The sequence below is a fragment of the Cynocephalus volans genome, chromosome 13 (assembly GCF_027409185.1).
Source record: "Cynocephalus volans isolate mCynVol1 chromosome 13, mCynVol1.pri, whole genome shotgun sequence".
Taxonomy (NCBI): domain Eukaryota; kingdom Metazoa; phylum Chordata; class Mammalia; order Dermoptera; family Cynocephalidae; genus Cynocephalus; species Cynocephalus volans.
This window is the reverse complement of record NC_084472.1, coordinates 42772386-42799655: the sequence shown is the minus strand read 5'-3', so window position 1 is coordinate 42799655 and position 27270 is coordinate 42772386. Positions and strand designations below refer to the sequence as shown.

At 37.9% G+C, this 27270-nt stretch overlaps 1 protein-coding gene across 3 annotated transcripts in view; it reads left to right on the top strand.

Moving 5' to 3' along the window:
* Positions 1-27270, top strand: part of HDHD2 (haloacid dehalogenase like hydrolase domain containing 2) — a 47959-nt gene that overhangs the window by 19335 nt on the left and 1354 nt on the right. For all 3 annotated transcript variants that reach the window (XM_063077136.1, XM_063077135.1, XM_063077137.1), the window contains 3 exons: positions 3049-3133; positions 14442-14658; positions 23636-23699. In XM_063077136.1, the coding sequence (XP_062933206.1) occupies positions 3049-3133; positions 14442-14658; positions 23636-23699 (366 nt within the window). The remainder of the gene's footprint in view (positions 1-3048; positions 3134-14441; positions 14659-23635; positions 23700-27270) is intronic.

The following is a 27270-nucleotide window of genomic DNA, read 5'->3' as shown; positions in this document are numbered from 1 at the left end:
CTCAATCAGAATTATTATTTGTAAGAAACAGAAACCAACTTTGGCTGAATTAAACAGAAAATAAATTTATTAAAAGGATCTGAATGCTGAAAGAAATATAAAATGACACAACTCTTCCGGAGAGGAATTTGGCAGTAGCTAACAAAATTACATATGAAGCAGCACTTGTAGGAATCCATTTCTACAACATAGTTACGAAAGTACACAATGGCATATGAACAAGGTTATTCATTATAGCCTTATTTGTAATAACAAAAGATTGGAAACAACTCAAATGTTCACTGAAAGGGACTGATTGAATAAACTATGATATATTCTCGAAATGGAATGCTTTGTAGCTGAAAATAAGTAATGACGAAGAGTGCTGTCTCCTGATAAGGAGTGATATATTAAGTGAAAAAAGTAAGGTATAGAAAACCTTACACATTTTCTGTGTAGGAAAATGAGAGGGAAATAGATATACATATGTATTTGTCTTACATTTGTAAAAGGAAGCCAAAGAAGGATAAATGAAAAACTAATAAAAATGGTTACTAAAGCGTAAGGGAGAGAAGAGGAGGAGATCAAAAGAGGAGACTTCTCTAAAAGTATTCTGTTATATACTTTTGACTTTGAAACCTATTCATGTAACTATTTTACATAATTAAGACAATTAAAAAGTAAAAAGTCAGCCCCTAAGAACTAAAAACAAATGGAAATGAACTTAACTTTATATCAAGTTGGTCATATAACCACTGTTACTTCAAATGACTTTAAAATACAGTTATTTTTACCTATTTATTCATTGTGGGATAAATTCTAAGGACAAAAGAACCACAAAGAAATCTTAAACTGTATTCAGTAGTATTATTGTTATTAGTAATATTGGTATTGTTATTTTTAAAATTATAGATATAGAATAAAGCAAAGCAGTAACTATGTAAGTATTCTTAGGACCCAAGATTTTAAGTGTAAGTGAAAAAAGATACAAATATAAAAATAAGTTAATTAAAAGCTGTGTATTAATAACTTTGAATTGAAAATATCATAATCAGCTCCTTTTTTCTCTTAAAGAATATGTATCCTAATTTTGCACTGAAAAGGCCTGAAAGCCATGACGACTCATTACTCAGACTGTGATGTCTACTACATTTCCTTGGAGAAATGACTAATTCCAGATCTGGGCAGGCATGTAGGATGAGTCTAGGATAGCTCATTGTGTTAGTATGGACACTACTGAACACTAGTGAAGTCATGTCTATAGAACACCGGAGCCAACTTGAAGGGATAATTGAGTATCAAAAAGAATAATGATTGTAGTGGATTAAAACACGTCATATATATAAAAAGCCATGAGTTCAAAATGATACTCAGCCCCACAAAACTCACTGGTCACTGTTGGAGGTTACTAGGGTAGTAATCCATTACTTTGAAAATTAATAAATTAAGGGAATAAAACAAGCATTTAACCTACCTTTCCTGTTGACCAGGGCAACTGGCACTGGAGACCACATGTGTCAGCTGGTACTGCTGCTTCAGAATTTGATAAAATCAATAGTCACCTCTTCAGAGGAGACACTTCCTGCTTCTTTGTGTTAAGCTCCCAGTTCAAAGCCCAGGGTGGGGGCTTCTGATTGGCAGAGTCTCAGTCGCATGCCAGCATCCTTAGCTGCAAAGGAGGCTGGAAAAATATTTGGTACTCTTAGCCTCTGTGGGGAGAGTGAAAAGTATCTGCTACTCTCAGCCTCTGTAGGGAAAGCCTCTGCCTCGCAGCAAGCCTTATCATCTAGTGAATTCCCTAATTATGAGACTGATATTCAGAAACTGGGCAACAAAATAATGGCAAATTCATTCTGTCACCAATGTATTTATGCTTCTGGCTGAGCTGAAAGATCACAAAACGATTTTTTAATCAGATTTTTCTCTTTTGACTTTGAGGAATATTAAGACTCGAGCTGTTTTTAGCAGTGTGCTGGAGTTGGAATGCATAAGCAGAGTCCCTGGTCTGGGAGAAATCTTTGTCATTCAGTCTAGACTATACTTGCAACATCTTTATATACATGAAAATACCCAAGGTAGATGGGTTTTTGAAGAGAATGGAAATATCTTTGCTAATATTGAATATCTTCACTAGTGGTAAATGGAGATAAAAAGAATTAACACAAAAAAAACTGCAGCTCTTACTGTAACCAACAATTTTATTTTCTTCCTTCAACAAACTAACTGACTTTACTCAATACTCGTGGCTACTGGTAAGAAGGAAATCAGAAAGCCTGAGTATCTGCAGACAATAAGAGAGGCAAATAGGAATTGGCATATGGATAATCCACAGAACCTTTAATCAGACTAACCACTGTGATGGTGAATGTTCTTGTTTGGTTGTCATATCTGAAGTCCTGTTATCAGATACCAAGGCCTTAAAACGTGCTATTATTATGAAATATTTGTGAAGCTAAAAGATTAGGCATCATGTAGAAAACTTGTAGAATCGACAGTGCATTCTGTATTTATCATGCATGTGGTAACCTCATCTGTGTCAATTAGAAAGTCTAATTTCCCTTACCTCATAGATTCCCAGTCCCTCATCAGTTGCTATTGATCTAATAGCTCATAGGGAACTCGTGGCTGTTCTTGTTGATTGTAATCAGTAAAGCCGTTTGAAGTTAGAAATTGTTACTTGTTGGAAAACATCAGGTTACAATTTTCAATTCAGATCGTCTAGTTACTGAGTAACAGTAAAACTATGTACAAGGAATATGGAAAAATATTAGGAAACTCTCTCTGTCTCTCTGAGTGTGTGTGTGTGTGTGCATGCATGAATGTCTGTTTCTTTCATTCTCTCTCTCTCTCTCCTACCTCCCACCCCTATTTCTTGCTCTCCCCCCCACCCCTTTCTTCTCTTATACTTCCAAAGTACATTGGACAGTATAATTTCTTACACTTTAGTTTATGGCTACAGCAAAAATTTGCACTTGATTGACTAAAACTACTTTGTGATAAAATGTAACATTGCTTTTAATTGCACTTTTCAACAATTACATCTTTTTTTTTTTTTTTTTCCATTTCCAGGAATACAAACAAGTGATCCTAATGCTGTGGTCATAGGATTAGCACCAGAACATTTTCATTATCAAATTTTGAATCAAGCATTCCGGTAAATCTAGCTATTTGTTTTTCATCTGATTATATACTCCCCTTCTTCCTTCTTTAGTCTTTGTTATATAAGGTTTTATTTGTTTTACTCTCTGGCCACCTAGATTGTGCATGAGGATAGATATCTTCAAGACCATTTCAAGATCAAAATCGAAAAATATTTATTAGTATCTTGACTCAGTTTTTTTAAGATGATAAATATGTTAAAAAGTGATGATCATTGAGTTTTTTCTGGTTTATAGAATCAATAATTCTGGAGCAGAAATTCAAAATAAAATTGCAACTTTTAAAGCTAGCAGTTTTATATTTTATTATTACTCCTCTGAGTCTCCATTGACTATGATAATCTCTGAAGAAAAATAGCATCAGGCTAATCCACCAAAGACAATGAATGTGATTCTCCAGTGAGAGTCCAGACTGTGAAAAAGAGTTGACACATTTGATTATACTTTCAAAGAAATTACAGTGAATGATAATGATGGTCTGAACTGGAATAGCAGCAGTAGGAATAAGAAACACAGGTTCAGATAGCATCAGCATGACTTGCTAGATGATTGGGTGTAGGGGGTGAAGAAGAAAAGTGAGTCATGGAGACCATCCAGATTTCTAATCTGAGCAAGTAAGATAAAGAACACTCCATCTGGGGTTAGGAGGTGATGAACTTAGGCTGGGGCTGTTTGGCCTATGGGATATCCAAGTGGAGATGTTCCCATGGCTGTTGGTAGAAACACAACTAACACATAACATGTATAAATCTTCAGTTACTGTGAACATTTCACTTTTATGAACTTTTTTGCTACTGCTTCCAAAAGGAAGGTGGCATACTACTTCTCATACTTGCTAAGATAAATTGGATCAGAATTTACCTGCCAATCTGCTATAGAGTGAGATTGTAATTTTTTCCCTTGGATTTTTCGTTTTTCAAATCTTGCCTTTTATTTCTTGTCAAACCTCTAAATAGTATAATTCATGTTTGAATTTATGACCAGAAAATAGTTCAAAGTGTTGCATAGGGATATATTCAACTAGCTTTAAAAAAAAAAATTGTTTTTTTTAGTGCCTTGGTTAAGTCTTATTATTTAACTGCCAGAATGGTATAAAAAAATCATTCTTTGAGGAGTGGGGGGGTGGGGGGGAAGAATTGTGTTAGTTTAAAAAACCCATTATTTTAGTACAAGGATCTATCAGAATCATTCCAACTTATACTTTATGTAGAATTCATTTCTTGATGTATATATTTTAGAATCAGAATGTTGTAGGAAACTTTAAAACTATCAGTTTTGTACATCTGGGCACATTTTTTGCTGTCAATCTTGAAAATGGCTGTCGTCATGTAAAAATCTGTGTTGGCAGAAATACCACTTTGAGAACAGCCCCCTTTTCCCTGTGTGCACGTTAATTTTAGATCCTCAGTTAATGGAAACCATTAGCTACTTGATGCACTTTTATTTGTGACCCTCTTGATCACTGTGATAGTCAAGCCTTTGTTTAAAAGAAGCAAACTCACTTTTTACAGTTGTTCAGTGTCTGTTTACTATAGTTATTTCCTGGATATCCCCTGCTATGCCAGATTATTTGAAGGGTATCTGGTGTTAAAGTTTCCTCTGTTTCACCTACTTCAGTTAGCGTCCTGAGGCGGATTATGTCACCAGCTCCTTAAGTAAGGTCTACAATTTTACCCAAATCATTTTCCATTTAAAATGGAGAACCTTCTAGTACTTCTTACTTGCGAATTTACCCCTACTATCTTTTATTCATTTCTTTAACCACAGAATTCAAGGAGAAAGTATCGATTGATTTCAGCTGGTAATTTGGAAAGGACATATTTAATAGGAAGTTGGGAGGTCTCTCTTAGATGAATACTAGACTCAGGGTAATAAAAATGTATGTTGACATAATACTGACTTTGTAATTGCTCGGATGCTGTCTAATTAGTACACTTTCCCAACCATATTGATTTTTTTAAACACTACATTTTAAAGCATTACAGTGCACTTATAGGTCAAACTCTAATTTCACAAAGGCACTTAACAGCTGGGTGGAGAGTTAACAGAAGGACGTTAGGTCTTGCCCTTCTTTGCATATTGATGTTTCCACAGAGACTGTGCCTTCCAACCAGTGACTGCTGCTGTTTGGACTGTGTGTGGCAAATACAGACATCTCAAATGAACGACCGATTATTTAAATTACTATTCAGGTTGATAATGAGAACAAACACTGGATTCTAAAGCCCATTTTGTAGCATCCGTGAATGTCAGCTTCAGGGCCACATTGCATCAAGCAGATACAACAACCTTCACATTACACTGCCTCTTGTTTATTGTGTTTTTAGTGAGTAGGCTTCCCCAAAATGCCTAGTCCAATCAGTCTTAAATGCCTGAAGAATTGACAATGGATTTTAAAGAATTGATTTTGGGAAAGGATATGAACCATTAATAAGGAATAAATATGATTTGCATATGGATTCTATAAAACATTGAAATCCTAAGAGCCATTGTTAGCTTTTTTCCTTTCACCTAATACGAAAAGATATAAAGAATAAAATAGTGAACACCCATATGTCTTTCAACTATTTTAAGAAATAGAAATTATCAACACATTTGATATCCTCTACTTTTTCCTCCCCAATTTTATCACCCAGGACACATATAGTTTATCAGAATTATGAATTTAGTGTTTATCATTTTCATGTATTTCTTTATACTTGTAAAATATATATATGTATGTATCCCTATTGAACAGTATATAGTATTATTTTTGCATGTTTTATACAGTATGTATTTATCAATTTGCTTTCTTCCCTGGTAATATTGTATGATTCATCAATATGAATATTCATAGCTCTAGTTCATTGATTTTCATAGCTGTGTTACTAATGTGTATTAAGGTCTCTTTTCATGTTTGACCTGAATTAGAAAACCAAAGCTTGAGCATTTAGGGAATGGACCAATTATAATTAAATTTTATCATCACTATTAGGAGGAAGACTGAGTAAACAGATCACTTAATAATCTAGCCTGAACTTAGTATTAACAAGACTAAAACATATCTAATCACAAAAATAATATGTCTTCGTTGTGGAAAATTTTAAATGGTCAAAAAAGAATAAACTGAAAATCACCTGTAATTATGCCACCTAAAGAGAAGCACAGATCACGTTTTAGCACATAGCTAGTTTATCTATTTCTGTGTACATACATATTTATACAAAATGAGAATGTATATGTGCTATGTGGTAACCAGCTTTTTAAAAACCCAACAATATATTGTGCATGTTTTTCCACATTTTAAAATATTATTCTAAAACATGTTTGATTTCTACAGCGTATTCCATTTTAAGAAGCACAATAAATTGTTTAGCCATGAGTTTCCTCTTATTATTTCCAAGTTTTTGAAATTAGCTTTTAAAAACTTCTGAAAACATGTTTGTTGAGCAGTATTTATGTTTTTTCCTTATGATTTTTTCCCCTGGAAGTATAGTTGCCAGGTCAAAGGAATTTGGGGAGTAAACTGTGTGGAGTTGCTTAACCTAGAAAAAAATTAAAGGTTTTTTCCCACAATTAAGAGCAACTGCTCTCCACTTTCTAGAGGAGCTTATTAAAATGTCATTATACCTGGAGATAAATGACAATACAACTTTCACATTTAAAATATATAGGTGAAGGCTGTTTAAGAATAATGTTTTGAAGTTTGTTAATGAGGTATTTCCTATAATTGTTTAGAGTCTGAGCGTTCTCTAAAAGTCTTAGAGATATGCGGAAGTTTGTGTTTTTTTGTCAGGAGGAGATTCTTATCACCATAAATGGTTTCTGTTGAATGTTGCATTGCTTGTTTTTCCCCATCTCTTAAGAAAAAATAACAAGTTTAGTTACTCCAGTATATTCAAATCCTTAATAAATGAAGAAGAGAAAAGGGGGAAGGAATCAACAATAATGGCCTCAGTTATTGCTGAATTTGTACGGTAACTCCTGAATCTTTGCAAAGTATTTAGTGCCCTGGGCATGAGGAATTCCAGAACAGTGTGGCAGCAGGACTCAAATTAGAAATATTTCTGGGGTTTTTTTTTTCCATTTTTGAAAGCGCTGACTGCTATGCAGTCTTCTTAGTTAAAGTTCATATTATAAAAATATAATACTTTGGAGATAAGAAATTGTTTGAGACTTAAAAACTTGAGTTATTTAAAGCATTTCATTTGTGTATGCAGAGAACTTTGTACACAAATTTGAAAATTGTAATCAGAGTCACTGCTCTTATCTTGTAATTTGGGCATATTCTTTGATCAAGGCAACCCTTGCTACTCTACATAAAAGTTTCAGGTGAATAAGCCACAAAAATGTATTCTGTTACTGATTTTTCTAAATTGAGATATAACACGCACAATAAGGTATGTAAATTGTTAGTACACAACTCAATAAAATTTTACATATAGATACACTTAGGTAACCCCCACTGTGATCAAGATACAGAACATTTCCAGCACCGTAGAAAGTTCCCTTTCCCAATCAGTACCACTCCTTCCCCAAGGTAACCACCGCTCTGACTTTCATCAGTATTGCCAGTTCTTGATCTTCATATGAATGAAATCATACAATTGTAGCATTTTTTTCTGTTTTTGAGATTTATCCAAGTTGTTGCACATAGCAGAACTTTGTATTTTGTTTTGTTTCTCGTCCTTCTTCTCCTCCTTTTCCTGTTTAGTAGTAATCAATTGTATGAATATTCCACAATTTATTTATTCATTCTGCTGTTAATGGGCATTTGCGCATTTGTTTCCAGTTTTGGCTGTTGTGAATAAAGCTGCTATGAACATTCTTGAACATGTCTTTTGGGGACATGTGAATTTAATTCTCTTGAGTGTATATCTAGAAGTGAAATTGCTAGATAGTAGGATAGGAATTGTTTAGCTTTAGTAAATATTGCCACACAGTTTTCCAAAGTGATTGTACCAAGTAATATGTTCTCACTAGCTACAAATGAGAGTTCCAATTGCTCCACACTCTCACCAGTCTGTGTTATTGTAGCTATTCTGTTTGATTAGAATAGTGCTATTTTACTGAGTTTAGATTTGTAATTCTCTGATGACTTATGTTGTTGAAACCTTTTCATATATTTATTGGCCATTGGATATCTTCTTTTGTGATGTCCCCATTCGAATCTTCTGCCTTTTCTCATTGGGTTATCTTTTTCTCATTGACTTGTATGAGTACTTTGTGTGTTACGTGTACGAGTCTTTGGCTGAATATTTATAGTGCAAATATCTTATCCCTGTCTGTGGTTTGCCTTTTCACTCTTTTAATAGTATGAGAACATGAAGTTCTTAATTTTGATGTAGTCTAGTTTGTCAGTACTTTCTTCTGTTCTGCTTAAGAAATTTTTGCCCAGCCTCAAGGTCATGAATATATTCTCCTGTGTTTTCTTCTGCAAATTTTATTGTTTTACCTTTAACAATTAGGTGTAAGATCTATTTTGAATTAGTTTTTGTGAATTATATTAGGTAAGAGTTAATTTTTTTTTGTAGATATCCAGTTGTCCCAGCAACATTTATTGCAAAGATCCTTTTCCCCTCACTGAATTGCAGTTGTCCTTTTGACATAACCCAAGTGGCTATATATGTGTGGCTCTGTTTCTAGATTCTTTATCTGTACTTGTGCTATTCCACATTGTTACACGTGTCCACATTTCATTACTGTGCCTTTATATCTGGTAGTATACATCCTTCAACTTTATTCTTTTTTAAGATTATCTTGGCTATTTTTCATCCATTGTATTTCCATATAAATTTTGGAATCAATTTGTTAATTTCTACAAAAAAAAAAAAAGCATGGTGGGAGTTAGAGTGATACTTCATTAAATCTATGGATTTGGGTAGAATTTATATCTGAACAATAATTTATCTTCCAGTCTATGAAAATGAAATGTATCTCCATTTATTTAGGTTTTTATTTTTTGCATTCTGTCTTCAACGTTTTATAGTTTTTAGAGTATGGATATTAGACATATTTTGTTAAATTAATTATTGTATTTCATGTTGTTTGATACTATTGTAAATGTTATTTTGTTAAATTTCATTTTTAATTGCTTGTTGCTAATACATAGAAATTTAATTTTTTGGTGTGTTAACCTTAGATCTAGCAATCTTCTTGCACTTACTTGCTGATTCTAATCATTTATTTGTAGGGTCTTTGGGACTGTGTTTTCTACATAGATGGTTGTACCATCTACATATGATGACAATTTACTTCTCTCTTCCAATCTTTATATTTTTATTTTTTTTCTTTATCACACTGGAACCACCAATACAGTACTAAATAGAGGTGGTGATAGTAGATAGTCTTATTTTATTTCTGTATTCGGGGTAGAGCTTGCAATATTTCACCACTTTCAGTATTTCTTACTAGATCAGTAAGCTATGTAAATACATCTGTTTTTGACTTCTGATTCTAACCAGAAATAGCAGTGTTAAGCTTGCCTTAGATCTTTGTTGTAATGTTTTATTTCATCTTCCTCTCTGAATTTATAGTATTCTTAGAAGATTTCTATTTTATGTGGAAATTTGAGTCTTTAAAAACTTGTTACTTATTTTTAGCAATTAATGAGAGAATTACTGTGTCACTGTCACATTGGAGGTATTCTGGGGGGTTCAATTGATTAACTGTTAATGGGTTTTTCTGTTTTTCATGATTCACTGTTGTTTTAGTTTGAACTATTGGTAGTTTGTGTTTGTCAGGTTGATTGGTATTAGTTTTAAACATATTGAATATTAATGCTTTGCAATCATCTAGTTTAGTGGTTCTCAACTGCGGACAATTCTGCCCCCTAGAGAACATTTGGCAATGTCTGGAGACATTTTGGGTGTCATGACTGAGGGAGAAGGGGTGCTACTGGCATCTAGTGGGTAGAGGCCAGGGATGCTGCTAAACATTTTATAATGTATAGGACAGCCCCCATAACAAGGCATTTTCTGGTGTACAGTGTCAGTAGTGCTGAAGTTGAAAAGCCCTGGTCACTTTGACCCCTTCATTTGAAACTGAGGCTCACAAATGTGAAGTAGTTTGCTCTTACCTATTTTATGTAGCATAGATAGTATATTTTCTACATTTATAAATAAAGGTAGTTGTCATTACCATCAGACAGATACTGTGAGAAGGTTTGCATGCATCGTCTCTGTCTCCTCCCAAGAAGGTGTTATTCCCCATTTTATAGGTCAGGACACTGAGGCATATACAGAGGTTCATTCATTAATTAATTTATGTAATAAACATTTAGTAAGAGGTACCAGGCCATTATTTTTTAAGTTGGAAATACAATGATGAGTAAAACTGATGGGCATTGTTATAATTACATTCTGGTGAGGAAGACAGACCAAACACAATTAAATAATGATTACAAATTGTGGCAAGTGATATGAAGGAAAAAAGGGGATGAGATAGAGATTAAATGTGAAAGGAAGTCCACCTTATTTAAATAGGGAGATTGAAATTGTCTTCTTTGATGTATTGACATATAAGCTGAAACCTGACAAACGAGCAGAAGAAAGCTGTGTGAAGGTGGGGAACTGTTTCAGGTGGAGGAGTACTGTGTGTGGGGGCTGAAGCAGGCCCAAGTTTGACCTTTTTTTAGGAAATGAGAGTAGACTATTGTGGCTGGAACAGTCAGTGATAGAGAAGATGACTTGAGATTGGAGATGAGCGGTACAGATAGGGCAAAGCCTTATAGGCTGTTGTAAGGACTTTGTATTTTATACTGTTTGCAATGAGAAGTTATTGAAGGGTTTTAAGCAAGGGAGGTGTATTAGTCCATTTTGGGTTGCAATAACAGAAATTGTATCTGGCACGGGCCTCAGGCTGTTTCTACTCATGGCGGAAAAGTGGCAGGCAGCCGGCAGGTCACATGGCGAGAGGAAGCAAGAGCGAGTTAAACAACAAGCTCTCGCGGGAACTAATAGAGCTAGAACTCACTCACTACCCCTCTTTCCCCAGGGAGAGCATTAATCCATTCATGAGGGATCCGCCCCCATGACTCAATCAGTTTCCAGCACTGCCAAAATGGGGATCAAAAATTTCCACATGAGTTTTGGTGGGGACAACACATCCAAACTCCATCAGGAGGGATATGACCCCATCTATGCTTTTTAAAACTCCCACTATTGCCTGTATAGTAGATTGGAATAATAGGGCAAGAGTAGAATGCAGGAAGACCAGCTGGAAGGCTGTTGAAGAAGTTCAGTTGAGAGTAATACAGTTCTGAGATATTTTAATTTTTGTTTTAGAATCAAACTGGATTTGCTAATAAATAGGAATGGGGAGGTGGTGAGGGAAAAAGAAATCAAGGATGAGTTCTTAGGTTTCTGGCTTGAGTAACTGGGTGAATTTAGTGAGATGGGAAAGATTGGGGGAGGAACAGTTTGGGGAAGATTGGTGAGAAGGATTCACTAGTTTGACGTTGGACATATGGGAAGTATCTGACAGTTACTTAAGCTGCAGTGTAATTTCATTTCCGTGTGCGCCATCTTCGGGGGAAATGGTGAAAAGCTGATCACTTCCCTTGAGTGGTTAAGTTATTTATTTAGAAAGACAGCATAGTGTATTTGGAAGAATGCTAGATTGGTCTTCAGAACTTCCAGGTTCCAACACTGGTTCTAGCTCTCCTTGGATGGTGTGATTGATTTCATCCAACATCTCTGGATGATCTCCTCATCTGAAAAACAGGGCACGTTGGACTTGGTGTTCCTTAAGTTCTCTTTCAGTAATTTTGTGGCTCTGAATTTAAATTATCCCCTTAGCTTTTTCTCTTGCTGCTCTGCCTGAGATTTTTATGTGGTGGCCCTGCACCCTGACTAGGATTTTTTAGTTTTTTTCCTTCACCTACATGGGATTTATAGTTGGAGATTTTTGTATCAGGCTTTCTTTTTGCCTTTTTTCCTTATTTTTTGCACCTCAGTGGGTATATAGATGGAAAATTTTCAGATCTGCTGATGTATCATTTAAGGTATCAATAATAACTGTCTTAATCTATTTTGTGCCACTATAACAGAATACCTGAGACTGTAATTTATAAAGAACAGAGATTTATTTCTTAACAGTTCTGGAATCTGGGAAGTCCAAAGTCAAGAGGTCCACATCTGGCCAGCATCTTCTTGCTGCATCTTCCCATGGTGGAAGGCAGAAGGGCAAGAGAGTCAGAGAGCACACATGCAAGAAAGGGAAGGAAACCAGATTCATTCTTTTTATCAGGAATCCACTTCTGTGATAACATGCTCCCTCAATAACAGCATTAATCCATTCATGCAGGCAGAGTCCTCATGACCTAATCACCTCTTAAAGGTCCTACCTTTCAACAGTGTCACATTGGAGATTGTTTCTAACACATGAATTTTGGTGACATGTCCAAACCATAGCAACACCCAACCTTTTGTTGCCCTGTCTAGTAAATATAAAAATACTCCAAGTATCGGGGTGTCTATTTTTGATTTTTTCAAATGTTTAACGATAAAAGATCTTTTAATCTGTGCTCTAGAAAATGTTTACCTTTCTATCTATCCTGAATATGCCTTGGTTCTTCAAAGATTCAGTAAAGCTTATGCTGTGCAGAGAGGAACAGTAGAAGCAGGCATCACTTTCCTGAGATGTATAGCTTCTCTAGCCTAGTGTCAGACAAGTTCCCATTTACAGAAATGTAGAGGAACCCACAGTTTCACCTCTTCCAGGGAAGGCACTAAAGTATTGCCTGGGAATTAAGTACATACATCAATCAAGCTGATAAGTCTTATCCCCAGTTAATATATAATAAAATATTAACAAAGCTAAATCAAATGAGTTTTTAGTTTAGGTATGTAAGTGGAAAGCAATTTTGAGGTCTGTTACATAAAGAATTCCAGTTCCGTGGTAGAGTAGCAAATAAATGGGATTGGGGGTGGGGTGGCAAGAGGGGAGATAAATAAATCACTCATTGTTATCTCACTGCTATCAGCTGTGGTTCTTTAAGGCCAACAGAGTGGCTTTGCCAGGTTTCCTAACAGTTAGATTTCAAGATCTACTTTAAGAAATAAATTTGTATTAATATTAGTGAATACATTTGAAGGATCTGTCCTGTGCTGTGAGCACTTTGTAGTAACTAACAGTAAAGCCCTGTAATAGTCCAGTATTGGTTTTTACTTAATAAAATATTTAATCATAAATGTCTGAATTCTGCATCTCCCACAGGAAGGCATTTCCATGCCCACTGACAAGAATAATTTAGCAGTTTCATAGTTGAGCGCTTAATTACTCGTAATTGCGAAGGGTAAGATATGATGAATTCTTCCTTGGTGGACGTACTAAATATTTTAACTAAGTAGATGATTTAAAGTAAATTAAGCTAGTGAGATCATTTATTACATTGGTTAAAAGCAGTTTAAGAAATATATCATGTCCTGCATTCCATTAGATGATAATATGTATGTGACTGTTGCTGTGTGCTTCATTGTTGGGATGGATGGCAGATTTTGGTCTGGGGGGGCTGGTGTTGGGAGGTGAGTATTAAGTTTGTTGGGATTTTTTGATTTGTTGTTTTGCCTGAGTCACTAATGAGGATCCTTAGCTATATGTAGAGTTTGCTTTTCAAGCTAATACGAAAACTCTTTATGCCCCCCCCCCTTTTTTTTTTTGGTATGAGAGCATTTTTTTTCCTGTATCAGGACAAAGGAAGGGCCTTGACAGGAAAGACTCCACCTTAAACCTTGTCAGTGTGTTCTTTAGGGAAGATGGCCTGATTTTCAAAGTAATGTCAAAAGCAGCCAAAAAGTAGAATAAGGAAGAGAAAGTACAAGACTAAACTTTTTGTACAATGCTCTATTAAATTTCTGAATTAAAAAGAAATTTACATTTGGGAGTCGAGGAAACAGGAATTCAAATATTTAAGGCGTTAGCTTAGTATGTTACTGCAGCAACAATTGTGTGGTATTGTAAAAGGCTCAAGAGCCTCCTGCTTACCGTTAGGGAAGGTTGAAATAACTTGTCTCATTAAGTTAAGCTTCTTCCCTTGGGTGTCTTGTTTAGCTTTAGTTCTCTTAATTCTCTTTCCCTGGTGATTTGAGTAAAGTGTCTGAAACCACTAAAGGTAAAAGGTTGAAGCAGTCCCTTTCTTTAGTGTATCTGAGTGTAATTCCCAGCAGTTCTTTGTGAATTCACTAGAAGACAGCAAGTCATTAAAAGTTAATAAGAAACTATTTTGTTTCTGTGAGTGTGAATAAAACCACTTTGTAGTCCAACATTCTTTCTCTGTCATAAAAGCCTTGCTTTAGCCAATTTTCATTTTCTCGTTCTCTCTAGGTTACTCCTGGATGGGGCGCCTCTGATAGCAATCCACAAAGGCAGGTATTACAAGAGGAAAGATGGCTTAGCTCTGGGGCCTGGACCATTTGTGACTGCTTTAGAGTATGCCACCGACACTAAAGCCACAGTAGTGGGAAAACCAGAGAAGACATTCTTTTTGGAGGCATTGCGGGGCACTGGCTGTGAACCTGAGGAGGCCGTCATGATAGGAGATGTAAGTAGAAGAGCCCAGGAGAGGCCCTGATCTCACCTGTTATGCTGGGAGGGCCAGCTTCGAAGCACTGCTTTAGGGAAGCAGACTATGTTACTCATGATATAAATGGTAGTAAGTGGCTACCTATAAAATAGGTTTTTCCATAGATAGATATTTAGTGGTATTCATCTAAATAACTGAAGTTTTTACTATTTCTGACATTTTTCCATAATGTGATGGGATATATACAATTCAGAAAACCATTTATTTTTTAAGTCAATGAAATGCTCTATGTAGTTTTTTTGAAGAAAACCCCTACACATATCTAAATCTTTTTGAATGTTACTTATGTGGAGAACAACCTATGCCTAAAGAATTCTGTCATTATTGATTTTTATCTTAGCATGTGCTTTATGGAAGAACTTCCCAGTCAGTGTGCCAAAAATAGCTAATGATATTGATCACCTCAGCCCTTTCAGTGGTAGGGCTGAGCCTGTGTCATTCAGAGGCCCAGGCTGGTCACCTATGGCTGTGAGCACCTTGTCAGTTTACCCAGTGTACTGGGAAATGTTATTTCCTCCTATGTGTGCCATGATGGGAAAAGAGCTGGAAAGCACAATACCTTGTAAGTTGGTGGGAAGGATAATATTTCAGTTTTTATTTTTATTTATATTTTTCTTTCTTTATTTTATTTATTTATTTATTTATTTTTAAATTTTATTTTGTAGATATACATTGTGGTTGATTATTGTTGCCCCTTACCAAAACCTCCCTCCCTCCTCCTTCTGCTCCCTCCCCCTCAACAATGTCCTTTCTGTTTGCTTGTCGTATCAACTTCAAGTAATTGTGGTTGTTATATCTTCTCCCCCCCCAGTTTTTTTTTGTGTGTGTGTGAATTTATATATTAATTTTTAGCTCCCACCAATAAGTGAGAACATGTGGTATTTCTCTTTCTGTGCCTGACTCGTTTCACTTAATATAATTCTCTCAAGGTCCATCCATGTTGTTGCAAATGGCAGTATTTCATTTGTTTTTATAGCTGAGTAGTATTCCATTGTGTAGATGTACCACATTTTCCATATCCACTCATCCGATGATGGACATTTGGGCTGGTTCCAACTCTTGGCTATTGTAAAGAGTGCTGCAATGAACATTGGGGAACAGGTATACCTTCGACTTGATGATTTCCATCCTGGGTATATTCCCAGCAGTGGGATAGCTGGGTCATATCGTAGATCTATCTGCAATTGTTTGAGGAACCTCCATACCATTTTCCATAGAGGCTGCACCATTTTGCAGTCCCACCAACAATGTGTGAGAGTTCCTTTTTCTCTGCAACCTCACCAGCATTTATCGTTCAGAGTCTTTTGGATTTTAGCCATCCTAACTGGGGTTAGATAGTATCTCAGTGTGGTTTTGATTTGCATTTCCCGGATGCTGAGTGATGTTGAGCATCTTTTCATATGTCTGTTGGCCATTTGTGTATCTTCCTTAGAGAAATGCCTACTTACCTCTTTTGCCCATTTTTTAATGGGGTTGCTTGTTTTTTTCTGGTAAAGTTGTTTGAGTACCTTGTATATTCTGGATATTAATCCTTTGTCAGATGTATATTTTGCAAATATTTTCTCCCACTCTGTTGGTTGTCTTTTAACTCTGTTAATTGTCTCTTTTGCTGTGCAGAAGCTTTTTAGTTTGATATAATCCCATTTGTTTATTTTTCCTTTGGTTGCCCATGCTTTTGGGGTCATATTCATGAAGTCTGTGTCCAGACCTATTTCCTGAAGTGTTTCTCCTATGTTTTCCTTAAGAAGTTTTATTGTTTCGGGGTGTATATTTAAATCCTTAATCCATTTTGAGTTGATTTTAGTATATGGTGAGAGGTATGGGTCTAGTTTCATTCTCCTGCATATGGATATCCAGTTATCCCAGCACCATTTGCTGAAGAGGCAGTCCCTTCCCCAGTGAATAGGCTTGGTGCCTTTGTCAAAGATCAGATGGCAGTAAGTGTGTGGGTTGATTTCTGGATTCTCTATTCTATTCCATTGGTCAGTGTGTCTGTTTTTATGCCAGTACCATACTGTTTTGGTTATTATAGCTTTGTAGTATAGCTTAAAGTTGGGTAGTGTTATGCCTCCAGCTTTATTTTTTTTGCTCAGCATTGCTTTGGCTATGCGTGGTCTTTTATTGTTCCATATAAATGTCTGGATAGTTCTTTCATTTCTGAGAAAAATGTCTTTGGAATTTTGATGAGGATTGCATTGAATTTGTATATCACTTTGGGTAGTATGGACATTTTCACTATGTTGATTCTTCCAATCCAAGAGCATGGGATATCTTTCCATCTTCTTGTATCCTCTCTAATTTCTCTCAGCAGTGGTTTGTAGTTCTCATTATAGAGATTTTTCACCTCCTTGGTTAACTCAATTCCTAAGTATTTTATTTTTTTGGTGGCTATTGTAAATGGGCAGGCTTTCTTGATTTCTCGTTCTGCATGTTCACTATTGGAGAAAAGAAATGCTACTGATTTTTGTGTGTTGATTTTGTATCCTGCTACTGTGCTGAAATCATTTATCAATTCCAAGAGTTTTTTTGTAGAAGTTTTAGGCTGTTCGACATATAGGATCATGTCATCTGCAAACAGGGACAGTTTGACTTCATCTTTTCCAATCTGGATGTCCTTTATTTCCTTCTCTTCTCTGATTGCTCTGGCTAGTACTTCCCACACTGTGTTGAATAGGAGTGGTGAGAGTGGGCATTCTTGTCTAGTTCCTGTTCTTAAAGGAAAAGCTTTCAGCTTTTCCCCATTCAGGATGATATTGGCAGTGGGTTTGGCATATATGGCTTTAATTATGTTGAGATACTTTCCCTCTATACCTAACTTATAGAGGGTCTTTGTCATGAATGAGTGCTGAATTTTATCAAATGCTTTTTCAGCATCTATAGAGATGATCATATGGTCCTTGTGTTTGACTTTATTAATATGGTGTATCACATTTATTGATTTGTGTATGTTGAACCAACCTTGCATCCCTGAGATGAATCTCACTTGATCGTGGTGAATAATTTTACGTATGTGTTGCTGTATTCTGTTTGCTAGTATTTTATTGAGGATTTTTGCATCTATATTCATCAAGGATATCGGCCTGTAGTTTTCTTTTTTGGTTATATCTTTACCTGGTTTTGGTATCAGGATGATGTTTGCTTCATAGAATGAGTTTGGGAGATTTGTGTCTGTTTCAATCTTTTGGCATAGTTTGTAAAGAATCGGTGTCAATTCCTGTTTGAATGTTTGGTAAAATTCTGCTGTGAATCCATCTGGTCCTGGGCTTTTCTTTGTTGGGAGCCTTCTGATAACAGCTTCAATCTCCTTTATTATTATTGGTCTGTTCAAATTTTCTATGTCTTCATGGTTCAGTTTTGGGAGCTTGTGTGTGTCCAGAAATTTATCCATTTCCTCCAGATTTTCAAATTTGTTGGCATATAGTTGTTTATAGTAGTCTCAAATGATTCCTTGTTTTTCAAATGAATCAATTGTAATATCACCTTTTTCATTTCTAATTTTTGTTATTTGAATCTTCTCTCTTCTTTTTTTTGTTAGCCATGCTAATGGTTTGTCAATTTTATTTATCTTTTCAAAAAACCAACTTTTTGATTCATTGATCTTTTGTATTGTTTTTTGGGTTTCAATTTCGTTAAGTTCTGCTCTAATCTTAATGATTTCTTTCCGTCTGCTAACTTTAGGTTTGGATTTTTCTTGTTTTTCTAGTTCTTTAAGGTGAAGTGTTAGGTTGTTCACTTGCCATCTTTCCATTCTTCTGAAGTGAACATTTAATGCAATAAATTTCCCCATTAGTACTGCTTTTGCAGTATCCCACAGGTTTTGGTATTATGTATCATTATTTTCATTAGTTTCAATAAATTTTTTGATTTCCTGCTTGATTTCTTCTTGGACCCATATGTCACTAAGTAGAATGCTGTTTAATTTCCATGTGTTTGTATAGTTTCCAGAGTTTTGTTTGTTATTAATTTCTAGTTTTAATCCATTGTGGTCTGAGAAGATACATGGGATAATTCCAATTTTTTTGAATTTATTGAGACTTGATTTGTGACCTAATATGTGATCTGTCTTGGAGAATGATCCATGTGCTGATGAGAAGAATGAATATTCTGAGGTTGTTGGATGGAATGTTCTGTAGATATCTGCCATGTCCAATTGGTCTGGAGTCTTGTTTAGATCTTGTGTTTCTCTGCTGATTCTTTGCCTAGATGATCTGTCTAATATTGACAGTGGGGTGTTCAGGTCCCCTGCTATTATGGTATTAGTGTCGATTTCCTTCTTTAGGTCTAATAGAGTTTGTTTTATAAATCTGGCTGCTCCAACATTGGGTGCATACATATTTATGATTGTTATGTCTTTTTGATGCATCAGTCCTTTTGTCATTAAGTAGTGTCCCTCATTGTCTCTTTTTATGGTTTTTAGTTTAAAGTCTGTTTTCTCAGATATAAGAATAGCTACTCCAGCTCGTTTTTCTTTTCTGTTTGCATGGTAAATCTTTTTCCATCCTTTCACTCTTAGTCTATGTGAGTCTTTATGGGTGAGGTGGGTCTCTTGTAGGCAGCATATAGTTGGGTCCTCCTTTTTAATCCAGTCAGCCAGTCTGTGTCTTTTGATTGGGGAATTTAAGCCTTTTACATTAAGAGTTGTTATTGAAAGGTGTTGATTTATTCCTAGCATTTTATTGGTTGTTTGGTTGTCTTAGGTGTCTTTTGTTCCTTGCTTTCTGTTTTACTGTTTGGTTTCTGTGTTTGTTGGTTCCTTAGGTTGTAGATAGCGTTTTTGTTTGCTTGTTTTCTCTTCATGAATGCCATTTTTATTATACTAGTGGGTTTTGATTTTTCTTGGGTTTTTATGGCAGTGGTAGTTATTTTTCAGGAACCAAACCCAGTACTCCCTTGAGGATTTCTTGTAAGGGTGGTCGTGTGGTAGTGAACTCCCACAGTTTTTGTTGGTCTGAGAAATATACTATTTGCCCTTCATTTCGGAAGGATAGCCTTGCAGGGTAGAGTATTCTTGGCTGGCAATCTTTGTCTTTTAGTATTTTGAATATATCATCCCATTCCTTTCTAGCTTTTAGGGTTTGTGTTGAAAAGTCTGATGTTAGTCTGATTGGGGCTCCCTTATAGGTGATTTGATACTTCTCTCTTGCAGCTTTTAAGATTCTCTCTTTGTCTCTGAGTTTTGCCGATGTGACTATAACATGTCTTGGAGAAGGCCTTTTTGGGTTTGGAGATTGTTGAGCTTCCTGGATCTGAAGATCTGTGATTTTTCCCATACCTGGGAAGTTTTCTGCCACTATTTTGTTGAATATGTTTTCAACGCAATCTCCGTTTTCCTACCGTTCTGGAATACCCATAACTTGGATATTTGAGCGCTTAAGGTTGTCTGATATCTCTCTCAGATTTTTTTCAATATCTTTGATTCTTTTTTCTTTTTTTTGTCTGCTTGTGTTATTTCAAACGGCCCATCTTCAAGTTCAGAGGTTCTCTCTTCAACTTCGACAAGCCTGCTGGTTAAACTCTCTGTTGTGTTTATTTCGCTGAATAAATTCTTCAGTTCGGCAAGTTATGCTACATTTTTTTTGGGGACATTGATTTCCTTGTACATTTCCTCTTTCAGGTCCTGTATACTTTTCCTCTTTTCATCATGATGTCTAGCTGAGTTTTCTTGTATCTCATCCTTAGAATTATCACTCGAAATTCCTTGTCAGTCATTTCAAAGGCTTCTTGTTCTATAGGATCTAGAGTTTGAGATTTATTAAGTTTTGGTGGTGTACTTTCTTGATTTTTTGTATTTCTGTTATCTTTTTTTTGATGTTTATTCATTGTGGCAGGGGGTTTCACAGTCCACCAATTTGAGACTATTGACTAACTAAGATGTTGCTGTGGTTGCCAATTTGGTATGGCTACCTCCGTGACTGCTCAGTTGGCCTCTAGTGCCTTGTGTGTGTGGCTGCCTCGGGTCTTGGGCCTCTCCGGGGAGCCACCTCTCTGGTCAGCTTGGACTCTGCTGGGCTGCTGGATCACGGGGGTGGTACCGCAGGGTGTGTGGTCTCTGCTGAGCTTCCACATCCCGTGCAAGACTTCTCCCTGTTCCGTGCACTCTGGCCAGGGCTGCTGGATCACGCAGTGGTGGCCCCACAGGGTGTGTGTTTTCTGTCGAGTCTCCGCCTCCCTAGCCGGACGTCTCCCTGCTCTGTGTGCACTGGGCTGGGCTGGGATGTGTCTTCTGCAACCCTTGTCTATCAGCTGGGCCTTCAAGACCCTGTTCAGCACCGCCTCGCCCAGGAAGTCTACCAGGTTTCTGCTAGGCGCAGATGACCAGTCGCTCTGGGTGCCTTTGTAGCACTGTGTAGATCTTTCTCGGGACTTATCACCTTCCTCCTGGTATCGCGGTTATTTGTGTACTTGTCTTATCTCCCACACCAGAGTGTGAGCTCCTTGGGGTAGGAGCCCACAGCACAGGGTTCACCTTTGAATCCCCCCGGCACGGACCGACTCCGGTGCCCGCAGTCAGCTCCCTGGCAGGTTCAGGTGAACTCGGGAACTCTCCAACCACACTATTCCTAACCAGAAATCGGTTAGGCGTTTTTCCGAACTGGTGGCCACAGAGATGGTATCTGCCTCCCAGTAACAGGAAGTTTACCGGGGGACGGAGCCCAGGGTGCGGTGGAGTGACAGTCAGCCCAGCCCGTACTTCCTTGCCCTCCCGACACTGGTTGGGGACGCCCCACCCCACCAGCCCTGCCAGAGAACCGCGGAGGGAGTGGGAGGGGAGGCTGGCCCGCAGGCCCCGGGAAGCCCCGCACCGGGGCAAGCAAGTGGGAAGGCTCAGTGAGGAGCCGAGCCGGGCGAGGAGGACTGGCTTGGCCAAGCCGGGACGGAGCCCCCACCACCTGAGAAAATGGAGGCAGCCCCAGGGCCTGTTAGTGGCCTGGTGGGGCAGGCGGAAGCCGGGCGGGCGACCGCCCCCCGAGCAGGGCCAGGCCAGGGGTCGTTCACAGGGCTGTGCTGGGCTGGGCGGCTCCCTCTCTGCCTCTGCGTTGTCACTGTCCCAGTTCTCGGCCGCCGCCGCCTCGGGCTGCTCACTCGGTCCCGCAGCGTGGCTCAGGCGCTCCCAGGAATCTTCTTTTATGCCGGCCTGAAACTTCGAATCCTGAATAGGGCAGCTGGCCGCCTTTAGCACGGCCCCGGCCTCCGGGATCCTGGCAGCATCAACAGCGGCCTGGTGCCGTGTTCCCTGTTTAGAGACTCGCTTTTGCAGCTAAGAAACAGTTCTTTTCCTGCTCCATACTTCAAAGCTGTTGCCTGTAAACGAGGCAGCCTCTCCTGCCAAGGGCAAAGTGGCGGTCAGCCCCCACAACCGGCCACCAGCAGTGGTCCTTCCTTAAGAGACGGCAAGAGGAAGGTCCACAAGTTTCCCGGCTGCCTAAGGCCCAGTGGCCGCCTTTTCCACCTCAGCTACTCCGCATCAACCGCTGCAGCCACCTCCATCTTAGGATCCGCCCCCTACAGTCATATTTCAGTTTTTAAATACAGTAATAATATGTTAGGCTGGAAAGGACCATCAAGATCGTCTGGTCCAAACCTCATTTTATAGACTGGGATACTGAAGCCCAAAGAGCTAAATCTCCGTGCCTAAATTCTTGGAGCTAATAAGTGTTACAGGTGGAAGTAAACCTCAAGACTGTGGACTTCTCCCCTAGCTTTCTTAGTGTAGTGGAAATATATTACAATCCTCCTGATTTCATCTATTTCTGTAATCATTCACCTAAAATAGAATAGGATAATCATTGAACTCGGTAGCATTTTGAGAAACCATCTTCTCAGTTACATCTTTTCCTCTTGGCAAGCTTTTAGCTGGCTTTCCTAGACAAATGTGTGTGAAGAAGTGGTTATCTGAGCCTGGAGACTCAGAAATCTTAATCTCGGGAGATACTGGTACTGGGACAGGGTGGGAGATGGAAAGGGCAGCAGCTGCGTTCAGCTGCATGAAGGCTATTTGTCATCCAAGAGGGTGGCAGTTCTTTCCCCCTTTTCCTCATCCACTTTTCCCCACCTCCCTTCCTCCTCTCCCTCTCCCCCATCTGTACTTCTTCAACAGGGCAAATGTAGCAAATCTAACAGAAGAGGTTTAAGTTAGACCTTGAATGAAGATTTTGACATTCTGAAACTAATTTCCAAAGACTGTTGTTGAACAGTATTAATGAGTTTTAAGGAAAACTCTTTTCTTCAGGCATAGTCTGGATGAATCCTGCTTACAGACAGGAGATGACAGGATTGATTTTCTTGAAGTTTCTTCCACTTCTTGGATTTTTAATTACCTTGCATTCATCATCACAGTCAACCAAGTGATTTATCCCTGTCTTGAGTAATAATTGGAAAGAAGAGCTCCCTTTTCAAACATCTGTATATTCCTACGTGTGAAGTGAACATCAGACAGTCATAGAGTTTATTAAGTATACCGATTTGGCGATTCTGCCTGTTATGGACAATTGGATGGAAAGTAAAGACAGTACATTATGTGGACTGCAGAAAAGCTATCTCCTGAATCTGGTTCATCCATTGTCTGCAGCTGGATTATTCACCTAAAAGCTGCCAAATGGATAGATGTTTTTTTCCATACTCTGTTTTAAGAAGAAATAGATGTATGTGTGGCAAAGCATGAAGAATTGTAACTCTGCACTTTGTTTGTGGTTACTAGGATTACTGCTCTATTGTATGCCTTCCACCTATGCGGCACTTCTCTTTCCAAACGTGGCATGCTTCCTCAGTGTTACATGTAGATTCACCCTTTTTTACACTTTTCTTTCTTTCACTTTAAGAAAAAAACATGGGATTACAGTTGGCCATCTCAGCCTAATAAATCAAATCAGTTGGTAGGGTTTGTTGGCAAGCTGACTGAAGACACTAGAGTAAATCTTTTTTTATGCTTTTCTAGGATTGCAGGGATGATGTTGGTGGGGCTCAGAATGTCGGCATGCTGGGCATCTTAGTAAAAACTGGTATGTATCTTCTGTATAAGCCTTTCCTAAAACAGGATGGTAGACTACACAATTACATAAAGAACAGTCTTTGCAGAAATGGCAGAGTCCTGGGCACTTTAATTCTCTTTCTGTCACAAAGCAAAAACAAAATGGGCTTAGAATCACAGGGAAAAAGACAATGAGAGAGGACCCATGCTGTACAAAGCTAGGAAGTTCAGGGCTCAGAGGTATTTTAACACTTACCCAGAGATAACAATACTCAGTTGACAATTGGCACTTATATGATTTCCTGGATTATACAATTTACCACATCAGAATGATTCTCTGTAAAAATACCTTTTACTTTGTGCTGTCTATATGATTATGAAGTTGATCTTTTTAGGAACTGGCCAGCTAAGTGATCTGATCCTTTGTGTTAATGTTTGCATTTAAAAAAATATATTAAAAAAATAATAATAATAAATAAAAATAAAAAGTATATTTAAAAAAACCTTTTTCTTTTCTTTTTACTCATTGTTTTTAGTGAAAAAAGTTTAGGAAGTATTTTCCGCACCACAATTAGGTTTACTCTGTATGGTCCCTTAAATAAATTTAGGGAGAAAGAAGACCTTATTGAGAAAAATTCAGCTAATACAGTATTATGACTACAGGAGACTGATTAAATGTCCTGGGTCCTGGTCTCAGCTCTGTACTGACTAGCTGTGTGAGACTCTGGTCAAGGCTGTTTGCCTCTTTGGGCCCTTTAAGAATGATGGGGTTGGACTGGTTCCTTCTATGATCCTATGTAGAGTATGACTGATAAAGTCCTTTCAAGGTAAGGAAAGAACAGTCTTGAGAGCTGTGAGTGGGCTTGAGTACTGTTGCATTGGGAGCTTAATGAGCTTTTCCAGGTAAAATGGGACTTTTCCCACCCCAAAGGGTACCTGCTGAATTTGGAACTTATAGCACATGACAGCCAAAAATCATGTCCAAGAATTGTTTACAGGCTTTTATAAATCAAATAGCAGATAAATGGTTCCCTAGATATCTCTGTGAGCTCATTTGTCTGGTTTCATGTAATGGTAGTGAAACTTTTTAATAGGCTGTTCACAAAAGGGAAGACTTAAACATAATGTCACAGAGGAGTTACCACTGGGAAATATTTTTAGAAAAAGTAGCTTGACATTTGTTCAAGAAAATGTGGTTGCATAAAAGCTCTTTTGAATTTAAAAATACAAGAAAATATAGATGCAGCTATAGTTGAATAAGTATTTGGCAAGGCTGTACATGAACAAAGAGTGAACACATCATCTGCTTGTGCCTGGGGTCTGGGGTGAACCATTGGAGCCTTGTAATTAGTAGTACCAGTCACCCTAGAATTAAAATTAACACAGTGTGTTTTTTCACATTTCTCAGTGAAAATGATCATCATCTTCCCAGGAACATTACAGTCCTGTGATGTAATTAAACAATTAGAAGAATGAAATAAGAAAAATGGCCACAGTCATTCTCCTGCCCCGTGTCTTTATTTTTAAATTCCTACCCTTGGTGATTTTATTCTCTGGTCATCACTGAAGAACTCCTCAAATAACTATTTTTGCTATTGTGTATTATTCCCATGAACATTTCTTTAGTTCACATAATTAACATTTACACTGAACATCAAAATTAGACCTATGCCAGTGTCTTGAAACCACCTCTCCCGGCTGGTCTCCACTGGTTCCGACTTCTTTTCTGACCAGCCTATCACAGAAGCATCAAGTTAGTCTTAGAAAAGCCAAGAGCATATCACAATCAAATCTAAAATGTGTAACTATTAAAGCAGCTAAGTCCAGCTCATGAAAACAGGTCCATTGGTACCATCAGTCTTTTGTCAGAAAAACTTAAGTACTTACGCCCACTGTTCTAAAAGCATACAGAACAGCCAGCTCCATTGATAAATTTTAAATAAATAAATCGGTGTGATGGACAAGCACTAATCTTTCCAGTGTTGAAAATTACCATCAATGTTTTAATTCATGTTCAATAATAAGTGTTTTCTGTGGATAGTCTTGAGCAATTTTGTTTCTCAGTGCACGTAGTAAATGCTCAGTATACATTTTGTCAGTTACTAGTTAGTAAAGATTTTGACTAGTCCTAACCAGAATTGATTTGTTTAGCATGTGAAACAGTCATCTAGAAAAAAATGGGATTGCTCTTTGTCTTATGGCATCACATAACATCCTGTATTCCCCTCCATTCACCATTTATCCAGGAAAGCATAGGCTGCTGCAGTGAGGGAGTTGGGTAGAAGTCATGTAGGCAGCTTCATTCACCCAGCTGACTTTATTGAGCACCTACTGTGTACTAGGCACAGTGCTAGGTGATAGAACTAAATCGTACACCTAAGCCACTTCTGTCAGTTTGTGCTTTGTAGAAACTCCACTTGCAGAGCCAGACTAAGCAAAAGCATTCTAGAAGCCCTTAACGCCAACTTCCAGGCCTGGAAAGGCTACAAGACCACTGGATCCAGGAAGTAGGTGGTACAGCAATAGTCAGTCATTAACTTACCTGTGAGACCAAGTAGAAACCTTGCAAAGGAGTTTATACTTAGTGGGATTTAAGCTTGAGAAAAAAACTGGCAGTAGAGCTTGCTGCGTAGACCATACTGTTGTGGACAAGTGCCTTGAGCATGCTAAGGTGAGTGAGGTAGATATTAATTACCTCTGTACACTTGATGCTGGTTTCTCCTGTAAGAATTTATAGTCAGTAAGACAAGACAGGAAGCATCTTCACCACCACAATGCTAAGGTGTGGAGAAGTGGGGTTTACAGGCTTTGAGTTTGTTGGGCAAAGCCTCTTAAAGACATGGTTGGAGAAAACGGTGGAGTCTTTTGTTGGGGAGCTGGACTTAGGGAGAGAAAACTGGAAAAAGCAGAAGAATAAACAGCAGAGATCACAGAAAAAGTGATGAGAGAGCAAGGAGAAGGAAAAGTGCAGAGCTGCAGGGCAGGTGGCCTTGTTCCCCTGGGGCCTCCGCTGGAACAGTATTCTGCATTTCCTTCCTCCCTCCCTTCCTTCCTCATTCCCTTCTTTCCATTAATTAAAAAAGAAAGTTTATGTGTGCTTACCATGTACTAGTCATTATGTTAACTTCTGGGAATACAATGGGGAATGTAATAGACATAGTCCATGCTCTCAGAGCACTTACAGTGTTCTTGACGTAAGACAGACATTAAACAAATGAGTGCATAATTACAAATTGTTGTAACTGTTGTGGAGGCAAAGAACAGTGTGCTAGGGGAGGAAATAACAGGGAAGGGATCTAATTTGGATGGGAAAGTGGGGTCTGACCTGAAGTGTTAAGGAGATAGTCAGGTGAAAAGAATGTTCCAGGCCAAGGGAATGATGGCAGGTGTAAAGGTCCTCAGCAGAGCCAGGGTCCAGTCTCAGACTGCAGCCTGGTGAGCAAGTAGCACATGCTTAAGTTAGTCACTGGGGCCAGGCGACAAAGGGTCTGGTAGGCAACAATAGAGATTTTGGATTCTTTCTGAAGGGCATTGGGACCAATTAAGGGTATTTAAATAGGGACCACGTACTGTCGATTTACGTTTGTCAAAGCTCTCTGTGA